The 17,904-nt window shown below is 31.4% G+C and overlaps 2 protein-coding genes across 2 annotated transcripts; one reads left to right on the forward strand and one right to left on the reverse strand.

Moving 5' to 3' along the window:
- Positions 1 to 276: 276 nt before the first annotated feature.
- On the reverse strand, positions 277 to 4,073 carry IKKbeta (inhibitor of nuclear factor kappa B kinase subunit beta). Its single transcript, XM_031992791.2, has 12 exons — positions 3,732 to 4,073; positions 3,379 to 3,578; positions 3,142 to 3,300; positions 2,586 to 2,800; positions 2,410 to 2,514; positions 2,198 to 2,336; positions 1,844 to 2,032; positions 1,532 to 1,743; positions 1,163 to 1,447; positions 940 to 1,089; positions 541 to 858; positions 277 to 455 (listed from the first exon to the last, which is right to left on the reverse strand). The coding sequence occupies exons 1-12, from the start codon at positions 3,832 to 3,834 to the stop codon at positions 392 to 394; spliced, it is 2,139 nt and encodes a 712-aa protein (XP_031848651.1). The 5' UTR covers positions 3,835 to 4,073; the 3' UTR covers positions 277 to 391.
- A 451-nt stretch (positions 4,074 to 4,524) lies between these two features.
- l(3)80Fj (lethal (3) 80Fj) lies at positions 4,525 to 17,263 on the forward strand. The gene is made up of 14 exons (XM_076368867.1): positions 4,525 to 4,575; positions 6,184 to 6,257; positions 6,337 to 6,439; positions 7,137 to 7,332; positions 7,443 to 7,782; positions 7,859 to 11,672; positions 11,754 to 13,239; positions 13,324 to 13,960; positions 14,030 to 14,374; positions 14,435 to 14,628; positions 14,688 to 14,899; positions 15,099 to 15,352; positions 15,634 to 15,855; positions 15,963 to 17,263. Exons 2-14 carry the CDS (start codon positions 6,243 to 6,245, stop codon positions 16,089 to 16,091), a joined length of 7,947 nt encoding a protein of 2,648 aa, XP_076224982.1. The 5' UTR covers positions 4,525 to 4,575; positions 6,184 to 6,242; the 3' UTR covers positions 16,092 to 17,263.
- The last annotated feature ends 641 nt before the right edge of the window (positions 17,264 to 17,904 follow it).

Raw genomic sequence — 17,904 nt, forward strand, 5'->3', positions numbered from 1 at the left:
TTAAATTTTCTATTTAAATTTGATACAACATGATTATATTTTACATCACTCACGATGGTAACGTTTGTTTATATTTGTTTATACGTTTTATAGGTCCACTAAAATCATCCAGGAAGATGATGAAATGGAGAAGTGTGGCAAATGGACCTGTTTATACTTTTATTAAAACAGATAAACAAGCTAATATCAAATGGGGTGTGCGACATTATATTCCAAGAGCATCAACAATATCATAATAGAATGGAAACAATGATAAAGAAATAACTGTACAGTGTATTCAATTACATAAAAAAATTAATATTTTATATTTAAAAATAATAAGATACGATTAAAACAGAACAAAGCATTTCATAAAATAAAATATGAAGAATTACATACATTGCTGTTCCAATTAGGGTTCCAAACTAGCCATGTCCATGTACTTTTCTTGCATTTCAATCAGAAGGTTGTCTAATCTATTAAAGTAAAAAAGAAAAACACTTCATATTTCTGTTATTATTCTTATATTTTCTTATAAAAATTAAAAGTAAATATACTTACGTATAACGTATCACTAAATTGTCATATATTACATTATCTACATTTGTAACTTTATTACACGCAATGGATGACATATTTGGAAATTGATTATTACAATCTTCACTTGATATTTTAACATCATTATTTGTTAAAATATTAGTAGCCTCATTCTGCATGGCAACAGGTATATTTGTCTTTTTATCAGAAGAATTGCGTGCATTTTGTAAATTAAATTGTATTATACTTTGAAGTTCTTCACGATATACTGTTGTCATAGCAATAACCGAATCAAAAATTCTTTCCAATATTAAAAGTTCTACTTCTAATTTCTCTGTTTGTCTACAAAAATTAATTATTGTTCATTCATCTCATTTAATTATAAATACATATGAAAAAATATGAATTTTCCACTAGACATACTTTATAATTTCAAGAATATTTTGATTGTGGAATAATTTTTCTTTAGCATCTAAAAATTCAAAGATTAATTTCACCATTTTTATTGGTGCAGTAGGTACAAGAGAATGCTCCTTTTTATGCGATTCGTATATGGTAATTGCTTTATTATATCTGTATGTAACAAAAATATAAATTTATTTTCTTTATACCATATATAAAATTCGATGAAGCAACATTTACTTACAAGTGCGATATATCAGTTAGACAATCAATACCCTGCGCTTTATCCTTTAATTCATTACTTTCTTCTAATAATGGACTGAATTTTAATTTTATTTGATCTGTAGCCTTCACAAGCTTAATTACTTTTCCAAAATTGATTTCTAAACGTTTTATTTTTTCTTTGTTCACTAATTCTTTATTTGATTGTTCTCGAACTGTGGATAGTTCACTCATAAGAGTATTTACATTTGTCGATGCATTTGTTATATTTTCATTAAATGTATTAAGTCTTGTAATTACCAAATCTCTAAAATTTTATATTATTTCACTTATACATACGTTATTAAGTTTTGTAATAATTGCAAGAAACTGTAACATGTAGAATACTTACACTTTTATAGTCAAAGCAAAAATGTATAGTTCAAGTAAATGTAATTCTTGTTTTATAAAAAATGTTGCCATACGATAATAATCAGATAATGTATCAAAATTCAATAAACTTCTTGATAGTTCTATCATCTTTTGTATTGGCTTAGGAATATCTGATACAGGTATATTCCCGATTAAAGTACTTTCTTTTTTAAACATAAACAAAACTGGATCCTAAGATAAAATTACTAATATAAGTTAAATAATATCAAACAAGTATTTATTTAAAGTAAATACCTTTTTGTTCAAAAAACGTAGGTACATAACAGCATACCTGAATTTGTGACCAGAGTGGTTTCTCATTTGAAATGAGGATTTTCCCAAAATAATTTGTTAAAATTTGTTGATTTATGGGTATATTGAAGTCTTTTTCAATCATAGTCTGTACACCAGTCACTGTGGTAATGTCATTTATTTCATATGTATTAAGCTTGTATGTTGATGCCGAAAATACATGTACTATCTACAGAACAAGAAATGTATGTCATAACTAAAGAAAATATACAGAGATCATTATATATATATTTATAATTGAGTACTGGAGTGTTTAATTATATAATGTTTGAATTGTCATGTAAGAACATTTTATCATGCATTTTATTAAATAATAATACATTAGAATATATACCTGTGTAGACAGAATGGAACGAAGTAATTTAAATGCAACCAGTTGCATTACACCATTTTCATCGCATTTCTTTCCCCTCTGTTTTGGATCCCATTGTAGCATTACTCTAAACCATTCTACCAATTTGTTTCTAAGACATCTAATAAATAAACTGATCAGTTAGAATCACTTATTTGCCACATTTTAGTTTATAAAAATATCTTCATTTTTACCTTGACAAATTTGTAGGATCCATAATATTTTGACCAAAAATTATTTTTCCTTCTGATTCAAAAGCACAAATATCCTCATATCCTTTATCTTTTATATACTGTATCCTGTATGAATGAAATAAAATTAAAAGTTCTATAAATTGTTTACATTACAAAACAATGAACACGTATTATACCATGTTATAGTGGTAATCCATGGTAGAAATGGTCTTCTACCAGTCACAAGTTCGTAAAATAAAATACCCAAACTCCAATAATCTACAGAACAGCTATATTTCTGTTTCCAAAGGAGTTCTGGTGCTACATAATTTAATGTACCTACTATAGATGCGGATGAACTTGCTTCTCCCAATTCTTTTGCATATCCGAGATCAATTAATTTATATGAAATCTACAAGATATTTTCTGTATATAATATTATTTGTGATTGCTGTTTTTAATATGTATAAGAAAAATTAACCCTGTGGCTATGGTTGGCACCTATAAGTGCCAGTAAAATGTTATTGTCAATAATTGCAGCAAAGTTTGCTTAGATCAGACTTAAATGAATTCTAATTCAACAATTACATCTTCCATAAGTCATATATTATATAAATGTGATTATTTTATATTGATTTAATTTAGCTCAATTCAATGTTTTGATGGTTTAAATACATTCTTTTATAAATGCATGTTGATGCAAAATTCTGACATAGCCAAGGGGTTAAATATGTAACATGTCATAGAACTTACTCCATCATGTTCATCTTGTAACACAATATTTTCTGGTTTTAAATCACGGTGTGTAATATTGTTGGAATGTAAATATTCAACAGCAGAAGAAATATTCTTCATTGCAACAATTACTTCCTTTTCGCTCATACCACAACAATTTTCTGGTTTGTTTAAAATCTATAGTTCATGCAATACTGATAATATGAATATAAACTATATCAATTTTAAACCAATAATTATATTTTTATAAATTACCGTTCTAAGATCACCTTTCCTACAAAATTCCATACATAATAATGGCAATTCTATTTTTTCATCAGGATATTTAAAAGGTAATTCTATACTTTTTACAATATTTGAATGCTTTAGGTGATTCATTATCTGAACTTCATTTATCCACCGTTTTCTTTGTGTTTCTGTTAATTGTGACATATCCCATTTACATTTTTTAATTGCTACAATTTAAAGAAAAGTAGTTATTTTCCATTGTCATTTTAAAAGTAAAATATTTTGTTATACTTTATTAGTGTTACTTTGAGAAATGTCAAAAAATTAAATTATGAAATTTTTTTATAAATATTTATTTGTTTATAAAATAATATACATACCAAGTTTACTACCACTTGTATGAGTCCATAATTCGACAATGCCAAATCCCCCTGAACCAAGAGTTTTATTAAATGTCCAATTTCCAACTGATGCAGCAATCATATTGAATGCGTTCGTTACAAAATTAAGTTGTAAACAAATTTTACAAACTTTATGTTAAATTATGAACAGCTTAAAATGTTAAGTAGTATTTTTTACATTTTACTCATTTATTGCAAATGTCAGTGTAGTGAGGATAAAAAATTATTTCTTTCTCAATTTCCTGCGTCGCCACCGTAATGACGTTTACAATGTTAGAATATTTCTTTACCCCACTCCATCCACCTAAATGTATGAGCGTGTGAATACAGCTGTGTATCATATTTACTTACGCATATGTAGGTCCTTATGTGTGAATGAGAAGCAATGTTGTCGCAAACTTGTATAATATAAAAATTATCCAATATTCATGCAAAATAATACTGGACTCTATTAGAGTGATATTTTTGACAAAATTATTTGACTTCTGCAAGAGAGTAGCATAGTTTTAAAAAGATTGAATTTATTTCGAATGCATTGAAATGTTCATTAAAAAAAAAAATTTATTAATGAAATATGTTGCTATGTAAATCAATAGCTGTTTATTAGAATCCAAGAAATATGATACACAGATTTTACATGTAAGACTATTGCAAGTGTCATACTCTAATCTAATAGGGCAAAGAGGTCATTAATCATATGCAAAGCCAATGTTGTTTGATGAGATTTATTATAAATGTATACAAATACTATATTTAATTTTCTTAGTTTACTCTTGTATTTACATATCCACAGAAAATCATATGAAGAGATTCTAATTAAGTTGTAAGATTATATTCCTGTATCAATACCACGAAAAATTGTAACACACGTTTAAAATAACGTTCAACAAATACTAATGCTATAGACGTTGGAGGGTCTCATTTAATAAGCAGGCTATGAAATTGTATGCATTTATAACATATCCTAACCTACAAAACCTTTAATACGAAAAATAAAATTCTGTACGAGTATCTTCTTTATAACTTAATATTTAACATTAGTATAAACTTCTATGTCTTAATGATACAAAACTTAATGTATTAATGTAAACGTAACTTCTTCAATAAATGATTAACTTTTCATGGGACTCATTTCCTTTTAATTAAGCATGTCATGCTTTTAAGAATTTTAAATGTAAAGATGCTACGTGTACCGAGGTAATGAATTTCTTTCTTCTTTTCCCTCTTTGTTACATCCGAAATCAAAATACCAAACTAAATTTTCAATAAAATACCAAGTGAACTACTTGAACACTAGGATTATAACAAATTTTAGAAGAATAAATATAACAGATAACATAATGTAAATTGCAATTATATATTCATTCTAAGATGTCGTTAATAATTAATAAAAACATTTAACACAACATCAATGATTATGACATTAAACAAAAGTAACGCTAATGATATTAATGACACATTGTACATAGACCAATGTATTGACACTTTTTAATATGAAATACAAAAATGCAATTAAGGTGCGCATAGCTTAAACGGTTGATATTATGTCTGATCACATACGCTTTCTCTACTTGCTGTCTTCGAGAATTATTATATAATATAAAAAGGAACATTTTATTTACACTATTACATTTTAATTTAATTGTGATTAAATCAATTAAATAGATATAATTACGTTATATTTATGTTTACTATATCAAATTTGATAATTTATTTTACGTTTACATTAATTTTAAAAACTAAATTGAACAAACCTTTTATAGATTTGAAATTACTTCGCACTAATTTATTATTTCTTTATTTGTTTCCTTTTTTTTATAAAAAACTTTGAAATTTAATACACTAAGCCTACTTAATTTAAATAAAAAAATGTATTATTCACAGACTTATTGAGTGCCTGATCAAATGCTGACATTGTTCATTACTTTATTATCTTGCAATTTTAACTGTAAATTTAAAATATAATTATAATTTATAACAATTACATATTTTAATAATGATTTCCTATTTGTTAATATATTTAATAAATATTTTATACGTACATATGTTTGACTTATTTATATTTTAAATATTTAAATACGATTTACAAACAATAAATATTAGATCCACTTCACACAAAATTGTTGTTTTCCTCATCTAATAAAACATTTCATTCAAAATTATTTTAATGTGAAACTTCCATTACTATATCAAATTACTGATATTTAGTTAACAGGTGATACTATCATAGTTTTACTATGACCTAGTACCAAAATAATTTAAAAACGTTCAATTTTTGTTAAACATATAAAATTAAAAGTATATTGATGTTTTCAGTCAAATTAATCTTTTATAACATGATATTTTATTGATAAATACAAGTATATATACCACGTACGATTTAATGTAATATGATTTAGATATATATACATATGTATGTTTCAATTCGTAGAAATCTGAAATAGTTTTGTAAAGGGTGGCGCTTTAAGTCGGTCCGGTTTTTGAAGAAATATGGCGGATGTTGAGGTGAGTCTGTCACGTGGAAGTTGAGAAACAGTATTATTGTCTAATAATTACTCATTATTAATCACTGATTTTATTGCAGTTAATGAAAGCACTGAAAGATCTGCCAAATCGAGTTCAAACCGCTAGCAAAACAGAGCGGCGAGAGATTCTGCAAAATGTCGCCAATGTGTTGTCAAACCCTGGTAAGAAACGATAATTGATATATTTTTAATAAATAATTATGCATCTTTTGATTGAAAATTTTTATACGTGGGTGAGAAAGGTAGTATCGGTATCTATAATTATTCATTAAGATATATGCGTAAGAAAAATTTATGATTTGTATAACACAATTCAAATTAGACTAAGATTATTATACAATATTGTTTATTCAATCACCATATTTTTAATTTTATTATTTTAATGTTTTTATATCTTATACCACACCGCATTTATTTTTTTAATTTCTAAGAATTTGAATATCGATTATAGACAATTTTTAGTTTTATAAAGTAATATTTAACATAGCACACATTAGTGATTTATTTCTTTATCATGTATTACACAATGAACTATACATCATACATTTGTTTCTGAAATATACACTGTTAGACTTTGAAATTGGTATAATATTAAACATGATAAAGACATCTTTTCATATATTACAATATTATCTTATTACTTAAAATATAATATTTAAATTAAATATTTATTATTTACTATAGATTTAATATGGATAATTAGTACTTCTTTTTATTGAATATAAAAGAAATAAATGTAATAAAATGTGACATGTAAAAATTTTAAAGAATAGTTATTTAAAATATAATGCAATATCAATTCATTTATTATTTTTTTTATTTATTGTTAATGTAAAGCAATATTGTTTTCATATTTTAGGCATCAATGAGAAGATTGTTAATGGAATTTGCAAAACCATATCTCTCACGTTACACAGATATAAGGACACAACTTCCCAATCTTACGTGAAAGATCTAATTGTGGAATTATTGAAGAAACAAACTGAGGCTACAGTAAAACATATGACAAATGTGATTGTAGAACAAGCTGCATGGCATAAGGCTGTAGTTCCTACGTATGTGTTTCTTATATGAATATTTTACTGTATATATTTACCCTGAAATTCTGTAAGCTTTCGCAACACATTTGTGCTTAACTAATACTTAACAAAAAATTTCTCTTTAGTTTAAATACTGCTTTAACTGCATACCTTGCATTAAAATGGTCGAGATTAATCATTCTACATGGACATAAAAACAATACAGACATTAATACAGAATTACCAAAGCTAATTGAGGCACAAGCTGATTTAAGTGCAGCAGCTTTGGCATCCATGGATGTAAAACTCGCAGATAAAGTATATACATTATTAGCACATCAGTGGTCAAGTATTAAAAATATAGAAACATCATATGTGGAAACACTGGCAAAATTGGAAGTTGGAAATGGTGTAATTGTTCTTGCCAGTTTACTTACAAAATACTTAGTTAACGCAAAGAAAAGTGAACTTGTAGGAAAACTAAAGGTATATTCATTCCATACTAAATTTATGTTAGCATCCATTGTATAAGTATAATAAATATTTGATTCTTTTTTTGCAGTTGCACATCATAGATGGTTTTATAAAAGCTACTATTAGCTGCAAGAAAAAACCAGATTTATATGTTGTTGATACTGCTGTACCTCTTCTGCGTAGAATAAATCATGACGAATTTAAGAGTCAATTACTGCCAGCTTTACAAAAAGCTATGTTAAGAAATCCAGAGATCATTATTGAATCTGTTGGTCACATTCTCAGTGGTCTGAGTCTTGATTTAAGTCAGTATAGTCAAGAAATAAGTAAAGGACTATTTGCAAATTTACATTCTAAAGAAGATTTTGTTAGAGATGAAGCTGTTGGAGCTTGTCGAAGACTTGCTCTACAATGTTCAGATACTACTGCTTTGGAAAATTTACTGACATCTGTATTTGCTGTATTCCATGGATCAGAAGGAAAGTTGACTGTTGCAACTCATAAGATTTCTGTTTTACAAGGAGCCGGTAATCTTAGTTACAATGCAGCTTCGGGCAGTGGTGTTCAAAGATTGGCGGAAACAGCTTGCAAACACTTCATAAAAGTTTTAGAATCCGAGGTTCATGAGAAAACTTTAATTCATGCTCTTGAGATGATGGCTTTATGGTCCAACAAGTTCGTAAACAATGTTCCAAAAAGTGTAATAGATGCATTTAAGGAAGGAATGAATGCCAAGACCTCGACTTCTGCTGTGCGCATTGCTTATATTAAACTTCTTTTTTCTGCACCTGTAGTTTGTTATTCTGGAATAATAACACCATTACTTACGCAATCAGTAATAAGAGCTATGCAGCAAAGTACTCAACCAGCTGCGGTAACTGAAGGTTTAGTAGCGGTTCATTTGCTACTGAAATTTGTCCTTGCCAATCAAGTGGAAAATGATAAACAGACTACACTGTGGAATGCAATTGATGATCAAATATTTTTTTCAGAGAAATTTTTATCAGCATGTGGGGATGATATTTTATATTATCTTATGTTACTTTGTGAAAGACTTATTACAGACTTTGCTGACAGATTAAATGAAAAGGCTTTGAATGGTGTTTATAAAGCAGTTGCAATATGTGCAACAGCTCCAAAGTCCAATATTAGGAAACGATGTTTCCCATTTGTTAAAAAGATTGTAACTGGTTTGAGTACAACTAGTCCTGCACAAGAGCTATTAGTGGAATATAATAAATTTGTAGAGACTGTAAAAATAAAATCTGAAACTGATAAAGAAAATAAAGAAGATTCTTCCACTGGAGAAATAACTGGTAGGTGTCTTGCAGATGGATTACTTGCTATTTGTTCAGGTTCTTTTTCGGTTGAATTACCTGCTATGCAAATGACAAGGGATGCATTGATACCATCACATCATCCTGCAGTTTTTAAAGCTATGCCAAATTTGTGGTTTAAAATTGTAAAGAATTATAATCTTATACCGAAAGATTTTCTATGCTCTTTTAATACCGAAATTAAAAAACTGCTGGTACAGAACTTCAAACCTAATGCCAGTTATGAAAATGCTCTAACAAAAGTGGTATCAATTGTACCAGACATTATATTGCCTACAATAGTATCAAATGTTACAAGTAAACTCGATGATCCAGAGATTTTAAGAGTCACTAAAGATGAATATTTCACGTACCTCACTCCAGAGGGTGAGTTGTACGACAAAAGTGTATTACCGGCAAATGATGAGAATGATATTCTTAACTCGATGAATATGAAAAGAGAGAGTAAAGCATATTCATTCAAAGAACAACAGGAGGAGCTTCAACTTAGACGAGAATTATACGAACAAAGAAAGAAAGAAGGAAAAATAAAAGAACCGAAATTAACACCCAAACAAGAGGAAATTCTTAAAACGCAATTGACAAAAGAAACTGCAATTCGCAAAAAACTCACTGAATTTAAATGTAGAATAGATAATGCTGTATCTCTTGTTATGTGTTCAATTAAAGGGAATGGACAAGAACTTTCTTTTTATTTGAAAGATCTTTTGCCACCAATTTTGAAGAATTTGGAGTCACCATTAGCTGCTCCTGCAATGTCTGATCTATATATTTGCTTGCAAAATATAGTAAAGATCGGCAGTAACCCAATGTTAAGTACCTTAGTATCACACATCACGTTACGACAATTACAACCACAGTGTGATCTGGATCCAGCTTGGGAAGAAGAAAACCTTGATACAGCAGTAAAGAGGACCTTAAATCTTTTACACACAACTACGATAAAACAAAAAAAATTATTTACTGCTCCTGCATTTTGTTATATTTTTCCGTTTATAAAGAAAACCTTGTTATCTTATAAAGATGATGGTATGATTGTTCAAGGATTACAGATAATACAGGAACATGCCAAGCAAAGAGGGGATTCGTTAGACTTAAAAGACATGAGGCATCCTCGATTATTGCCCAGTAAACACATGTTTGATTTATTAATAGAATTAATGGAAATAACAACTGGAAGAGTACAGACACATGCTGTTGCAACCTTATTAGATGTTGCTCAATCTGGTAGTGGTCAACCAGGCACTGCATTAGCCACTAGTGAGGATATAGATTCCTTAATTGGAGCTTTACAAAATTCCTTATCTACAATAAGGGATGCAGCCCTAAGAGCATTAACAGTCGTAAAACAAGCTTTCCCATCTCAAAAAGAAGAACCTGTACAATTATTTCACCTTATTAGGAGAATATGGGTAGCCAGGTTTGATGTTTGTGATGAAAATAAAGTTCTGGCTAATGAGTTATGGCACTCAGCAGAATTAGTAGTGCATGCTGATTCTCTTGCTAATGAACTCATTCAAGATGTTGCACATCCTGTAGAGCCTATACAACAAGCTGCTGCCTGTGCTTTGGCACAATGTTTATCTAATGTTTCCCATTTGGTGCCGACAATTTTGGATAGATTATTACAGCTTTATCAAGATAAATTAGCTATGATTCCACCAAAATTAAACGATTTTGGTCGTGTGGTTGAGCAACCTATTGATACTTGGGGACCAAGACGAGGTGTTGCACTTGCATTGGCTCAATTAGCATCCCTTCTTAGTGCTGAAACAGTACTTAAACTTGTGCAATTCTTTGTTTCAACCGGCTTGGGCGATAGGAATCAGGCTGTTCGCACGGAAATGTTGACTGCTGCTGTAGCTGTTGTTGACCTTCATGGCAAAGCAAACATAACGTCTTTATTGCCTATTTTTGAGGAGTTCATGGACAAAGCTCCAAAGATCGGTAGTTTTGATTCGATTAAACAGTCAGTTGTTATCCTTATGGGATCGTTAGCGAGACATTTAGACAAAGATGATCCACGTATTAAACCTATTGTCATGCGATTAATCGCAGCTCTTTCTACTCCATCTCAACAAGTCCAAGAAGCAGTGGCTAATTGTTTACCGCATCTTGTACCTTCCATTAAGGAAGACGCTCCAAAAATTGTGGACAATTTGATGGATCAATTATTGAAGTCAGACAAATATGGTGAACGTAAAGGCGCGGCTTATGGCTTAGCAGGTATAATCAAGGGTATGGGAATACTCGCGCTGAAACAGCTTGATATTATGACCACATTAACTAATGCCATTCAGGATAAAAAAAACTACAGGCATCGAGAAGGAGCATTGTTCGCATTTGAAATGTTATGTACAATGCTTGGCAGATTGTTTGAACCTTATATCGTTCATGTACTACCGCATTTGCTGTTGTGTTTTGGTGATTCGAGTCAGTATGTCAGAGCAGCTACAGATGACACAGCTCGAGTGGTAATGAGTAAACTTTCTGCGCACGGTGTAAAACTTGTTCTACCCAGTTTACTAGCAGCATTGGAAGAAGACTCATGGAGAACCAAAACTGGTAAGTGATTTGTATTGGTTTGCATCTTTTAATGTACCGGTCAGTCTAGTCTGAAAGTCATACATTTTCTTATTCTTTAAGGGTCAGTTGAACTGCTGGGTGCAATGGCATATTGTGCTCCAAAGCAATTAAGTAGTTGTTTACCAAGTATAGTTCCAAAACTTATCGAGGTCCTCAGTGATTCGCATACTAAAGTTCAGGAAGCTGGTGCAGAAGCACTTAAAGTTATTGGAAGTGTAATTCGTAATCCGGAGATTCAAGCTATTGTACCAGTCTTATTGAAAGCTTTACAAGATCCTTCCCATAAAACAGCTACTTGTCTACAGACTCTATTGGACACACAATTTGTGCATTTTATCGATGCCCCGTCATTGGCTCTTATTATGCCTGTGGTACAAAGAGCATTTTTAGATCGTTCTACGGAAACAAGAAAAATGGCTGCTCAAATTATTGGAAATATGTATTCATTGACAGATCAGAAAGATTTAACTCCATATCTGCCAACAATTATCCCTGGGCTGAAAACAAGTTTATTGGATCCTGTACCAGAAGTACGAAGTGTGTCTGCAAGGGCATTAGGTGCTATGGTACGAGGAATGGGTGAATCTAGTTTTGAAGATTTGCTTCCATGGTTAATGCAAACACTTACGTCTGAAACAAGTAGTGTAGACCGGTCAGGTGCTGCGCAGGGTCTTTCAGAAGTTGTGCGAGGACTTGGCGTTGAAAAACTTCACAAACTGATGCCCGAGATTATTAGTACTGCCGAAAGAACAGACATAGCTCCTCATGTCAAGGATGGTTATATCATGATGTTTATTTATATGCCAAGCGCATTTACAACAGAATTTACACCTTACATCGGACAAATCATTAATCCTATTTTAAAGGCTTTGGCTGATGAAAATGAATACGTACGTGAGACTGCTCTTAGAGCTGGTCAACGTATCGTTACTCTCTACGCAGATTCTGCAATTATGTTATTGTTACCAGAATTGGAGAAAGGACTTTTTGATGATAATTGGCGTATAAGGTATTCCTCGGTGCAGTTACTTGGAGATTTATTATATCGAATTTCTGGTGTCTCGGGAAAAATGTCAACAGAAACGGCTAGTGAGGATGATAATTTTGGAACTGAACAGTCACATTATGCCATTATTAATGCTCTCGGTGCAGAAAGACGAAATCGGGTGTTGGCTGGATTATACATGGGTAGATCAGATGTTGCATTAATGGTACGTCAAGCTGCTCTTCACGTATGGAAGGTTGTAGTAACAAATACTCCAAGAACATTAAGAGAAATATTACCAACGTTGTTTACACTTCTGCTCGGTTGTTTGGCTAGTACAAGTTATGATAAGAGACAAGTGGCAGCACGAACATTAGGAGATCTTGTTAGAAAATTAGGTGAAAGAGTATTACCAGAAATTATACCTATTTTAGAAAAGGGTCTTCAAAGTGATCAAGCTGATCAACGTCAAGGTGTATGTATTGGCTTATCAGAAATTATGGCAAGCAAAAATAAAGATATGGTATTAACTTTCGTGATCAGTTTAGTGCCAACAGTGAGGTGATTATATTTTTGTATAAAATAACTATTAAATAAATAATTTAAGTAATTGATAAGAAAATGATGAAATATAATTTATTTCAGGAAAGCATTATGTGATCCGTTACCTGAAGTCCGGCAAGCAGCAGCAAAAACTTTTGATGGTTTGCATTCGACAGTAGGTGTTAGAGCATTAGATGATATATTACCAGCCATGTTAACACAATTGAATTCACCGGATCCAGCAGAAGCAGAGAACACGTTAGACGGTTTGCGCCAAGTAATGGCGATCAAGTCTCGAGTTGTTTTGCCATATCTAGTACCTCAGTTAACTACTCCTCCCGTTAATACAAAAGCATTATCAATTCTGGCAAGTGTTGCGGGTGAAGCACTGACAAGGTTTCTTCATAAAATCCTGCCAGCTTTGTTAACCGCTTTATCTAGTGCTCAAGGAACACCTAATGAAGTTCAGGAATTGGAATACTGTCAAACAGTTATTTTATCTGTTACGGACGAGGTTGGTGTTCGAACTGTTATGGATCAGCTTATGGAAGCTACTAGAGCAGAAGATCCATCTAGACGACGAAGTGCAGCCACTTTATTGTGCGCTTTCTGCAGAGATACTCGAGCAGATTATAGTCAATATGTTCCTCAGTTACTACGAGGACTTATTCACTTATTTACAGATGATGACAAAGATGTACTGCAAATGAGTTGGGAAGCACTTACAGCTGTTACTAAAGTGAGTATTTTTATTTTATGTACAGGTAATGCCTGTATAATAACTTCTAATGCTCATATTCATTTGCAGACTTTAACGTCAGAACAACAGATTGCTCATGTACAAGATATCAGGCAGGCTGTTCGATTTGCAGTATCAGATTTAAAGGGCCAAGAATTATTGCCTGGATTTTGTTTACCAAAAGGAATTACACCGATTCTTCCAATATTCAGGGAAGCTATATTAAATGGTTTGCCAGAAACAAAAGAACAAGCAGCTCAAGGATTAGGAGAAGTTATAAAATTAACCAGCGCATCAGCATTACAACCAAGCGTTGTGCACATCACAGGACCATTGATTCGAATTCTTGGAGATCGTTTTAATTGGAGCGTCAAAGCAGCTGTTTTAGAAACGCTTGCAATATTACTTGGCAAGGTGAGTTTATCAAATAATATAAAAAAATATATAAAATTGATAATTGTACGCTTTCATTAGGTTGGAGTGATGTTGAAACAGTTCTTGCCGCAATTGCAAACCACTTTCTTGAGAGCATTAAATGATAGTAATCGGCAAGTGAGATTAAAAGCCGCTTACGCTTTAAGCAATCTCATTGTGATCCATACTCGTGTTGATCCATTGTTTACAGAACTTCATACTGGCATCAAAACCGGCGACGATCCAGCGATTAGGTGAGTGAATTTAATTTTATAACTTAATATTTTATATGCAATAAAATATTTTTATTCAGGGAGACGATGTTACAAGCTCTGCGAGGTGTTCTGACACCGGCTGGTGACAAAATGACAGAACCGATGAAGAAACAAGTATTTGCTACTTTAACAAGCATGCTTGGTCACTCCGAAGATGTTACAAGGAACTCAGTAGCGGGTTGTTTTGGAGCGTTGTTACGGTGGCTCAGCCCAGAACAGCTTGCAGTTGCATTAAATGATCACTTGTTATGTAAGTATTTTTTACATGTATTCATTTATAATAATGAAAAATTAAAATTATTCCATGAAATTTTTATATTTTAAATTTTGTAAACAGTCAGTCACGAATAATTAACATTTTTAAACATTTTTTCATTTCGTTTGATCAGTGTACCTTAACAAGTAAAATTTAATTTCCACTAATATTTTTAATAATATCTATATTATAGGTAATGATGCTAGTGTCGAGTGGACGCTTAGGCATGGACGTTCTGCAGCATTATTCGTCGCACTAAAAGAATCACCAACAACATTATATAATAGTAAAGAAACGGATCGTGTATATGCAGTTATACTTTCGTATTTAGCAGCGGATCGAGTACAAATAGTTATGAATGGAGTACGAGCTTGCGGTTATTTGTTTCAATATCTTATGAATGAAGGACAACCTATACCTCAACAAATCTTGTCTCCTTTTGTGAGGGTAAGAACAACCAATAAATTTTCAAACGTTGCATACATGCTATTCTCACTCTTGAGATTTTTAGTTGTAAACTATGGTCATTTAAACAAATATTACAATTTTTCAAAAATATTCAAGCTAGTTTTGTAAGAAATAAAATGGAACAGTGATAATGATAATTGATAATATTTGAATAGTGAGAATGGTGTGATACTGGACGATAAGTGTCTCAAATCTGATTAAATTTGTGAAATCCTTTATCTTACTTAATGAATAATTGATTTTTGTGGAATTGATTTTAGTCCATGAATAATAATAGCAATGATGTAAAACAATTATTGGCTAGAGTTTGTATACATCTGGCTCGTAACATACCACCTGAAAAAATGTCACCTGAATTACTTAAATCGCTTCTTCCTATGCTTGTAAATGGAACAAAAGAGAAAAATGGTTATGTGAAAGCTAACAGTGAACTTGCTCTCATCGCAGTACTTAGACTGAGACAAGGTGAAGAAGAACATTTGGTAAGTTGAATTTTTATAAATTATACTATCACAAAGTTAATTTAGAAGATATGAAATCTTGAACAGATTGAATCGGTTTTCGTAACTTGCGAGATTATATTTTGCAGCGTTGCATGACATTTTTGGACGCCGGAGCAAGGGAATCCCTATCGGATGTAGTCAGCAAAGTATTACGCAAAGTTCTTTCTCAGCCCGAATGTAAAATGGAAGAATTAGATGATACCTTACTTACGTGAGGGATGTTGTACGTCCTGGGGCTCATTACATGCTGCATCCCATCTAATAATCGTACTATCCATCATTATTCAATCGATTTTTATAAAGAGACTTACTGTTCGTGTACTAGTTCCTTAATAAAACAGTTAGATCAGTCAACATTGTATCTCGATAATCAATTAAATAATGTAAAACGTAACAATCACTCAGTGGAATTTATGTTACTTAAATTAAGGTGTCCCGCATACCAAATAATTCGAATAATAATTCTAGATATTTCTGCGCAAAATAGTTCTTATGACCGTCGTAATAATGATACCATCATTCACAATTTTATTGTCATTGTACGAAAGTCGTTTCCAAAAAAGCCAATTTTTGTAAGCGAAACAATAGGAACTAGTGATGCAAAATGCATTTACAAAAAATACCAAAATCACGAAGACGTGTCGAGAAATGATGGAAACATCAATAGCATTCGCTACACATTCACTTTCTACATGATTTATTTTGGTATCCGCAGCACGTATTACGATGGAAGATAATTTATTTTGTTCATATAGATGTTCGAACGTTTTTCAGTGGAATTACACGGCTGTTTGATATTCCATGAAAAAAATGAATATTGGCCAGCCCTAATTTAAAAATAAGCGAACCGATAAAACATTCAATATCAAGAATTCTAATAGTGCCACGCTCTGTCGTCGTATAGACACGATGCATTATCTTGTATTGTAGTTATATACATCGATATATAGTTTATATTTTAGAATTACGTATAGAGATTGTTGAGTCGGCTTGAGCCGTTCCATAATGACGCGATACTTCTAGATCCGTGATCAAAGCGTCTGCGACCTCAATTGTAACTTGTTTTAAACGTGAGACCTTAGCTCGCCTTTCAGTTCGATTAATATCACTGTTCATAATTTACGAGTGCGCGTATTCTGTACATACATATTTCCTATTATACGTTATAATTTAGTAAAAGAAATGTATGCACTTTGTACTTTTGTATGTAAGATTCTGAAATGCCAGATAAACGCATACTCCTCTTGACGTCAAGTCAAATCTTTGTACTCTGGTTTTCTAAGTATTTCTTTAACGAAACACTGTTTTCCGTAAAAACAATTATCTGGAAATATTGTTTAATTTATTCGAAGTCGAAGTGACAAATAAAAAAGAATGGTAACATAAATGTAATACGTGCGAACAAGTTAGTCCTCCCATTGTTAACCGAACAATCTTGTGACGAAAATATCTTTAGAACATAATTTTTCAAACTTCTTCAAACATTTCAAAGCCATATATCGCAATCCGTTAACAGTGTATTTAATCATGTTCCATGTAAGACGCAAACAGACGATAATGTGATGGACCAGAAGTAATGCGTGATCACTGTATTTTAAGTGAAAAGAGTTACATCTTGTAAGCGATTTAGTCGCATTCTGTTGTTTCTCTTTTTAAGCCCCGGGATTTGTAGGACAACGTTTCGCGCTGTACGTGCAGAAGTTCAAATTTCATTATATCGATCATTATATAATGATATGTCATTGATTCACTCATTTCAAAACCAAAAATTTCGTTATTGCTCGCTTAAGACTGAACTGTTCCATCCGTGGCCGCAACGAAAGCCAACTGCCACACATTTTTTACTTTTATGATGTTTAATGGATCAATTTCCTACTTCCACTTCTTGCAAAATTGAATGTTTCTGTATCCGACTCATTATAGAGTTAGTTTTACTACAACAACACAAATCCTGCTCACGTTATTTTGGCCAATTGATATTCATACGTCCAAGAACTCATCAAGAACATTAATAATTTCAAAATTAAA

Source organism: Nomia melanderi, chromosome 6 (assembly GCF_051020985.1).
Source record: "Nomia melanderi isolate GNS246 chromosome 6, iyNomMela1, whole genome shotgun sequence".
Taxonomy (NCBI): domain Eukaryota; kingdom Metazoa; phylum Arthropoda; class Insecta; order Hymenoptera; family Halictidae; genus Nomia; species Nomia melanderi.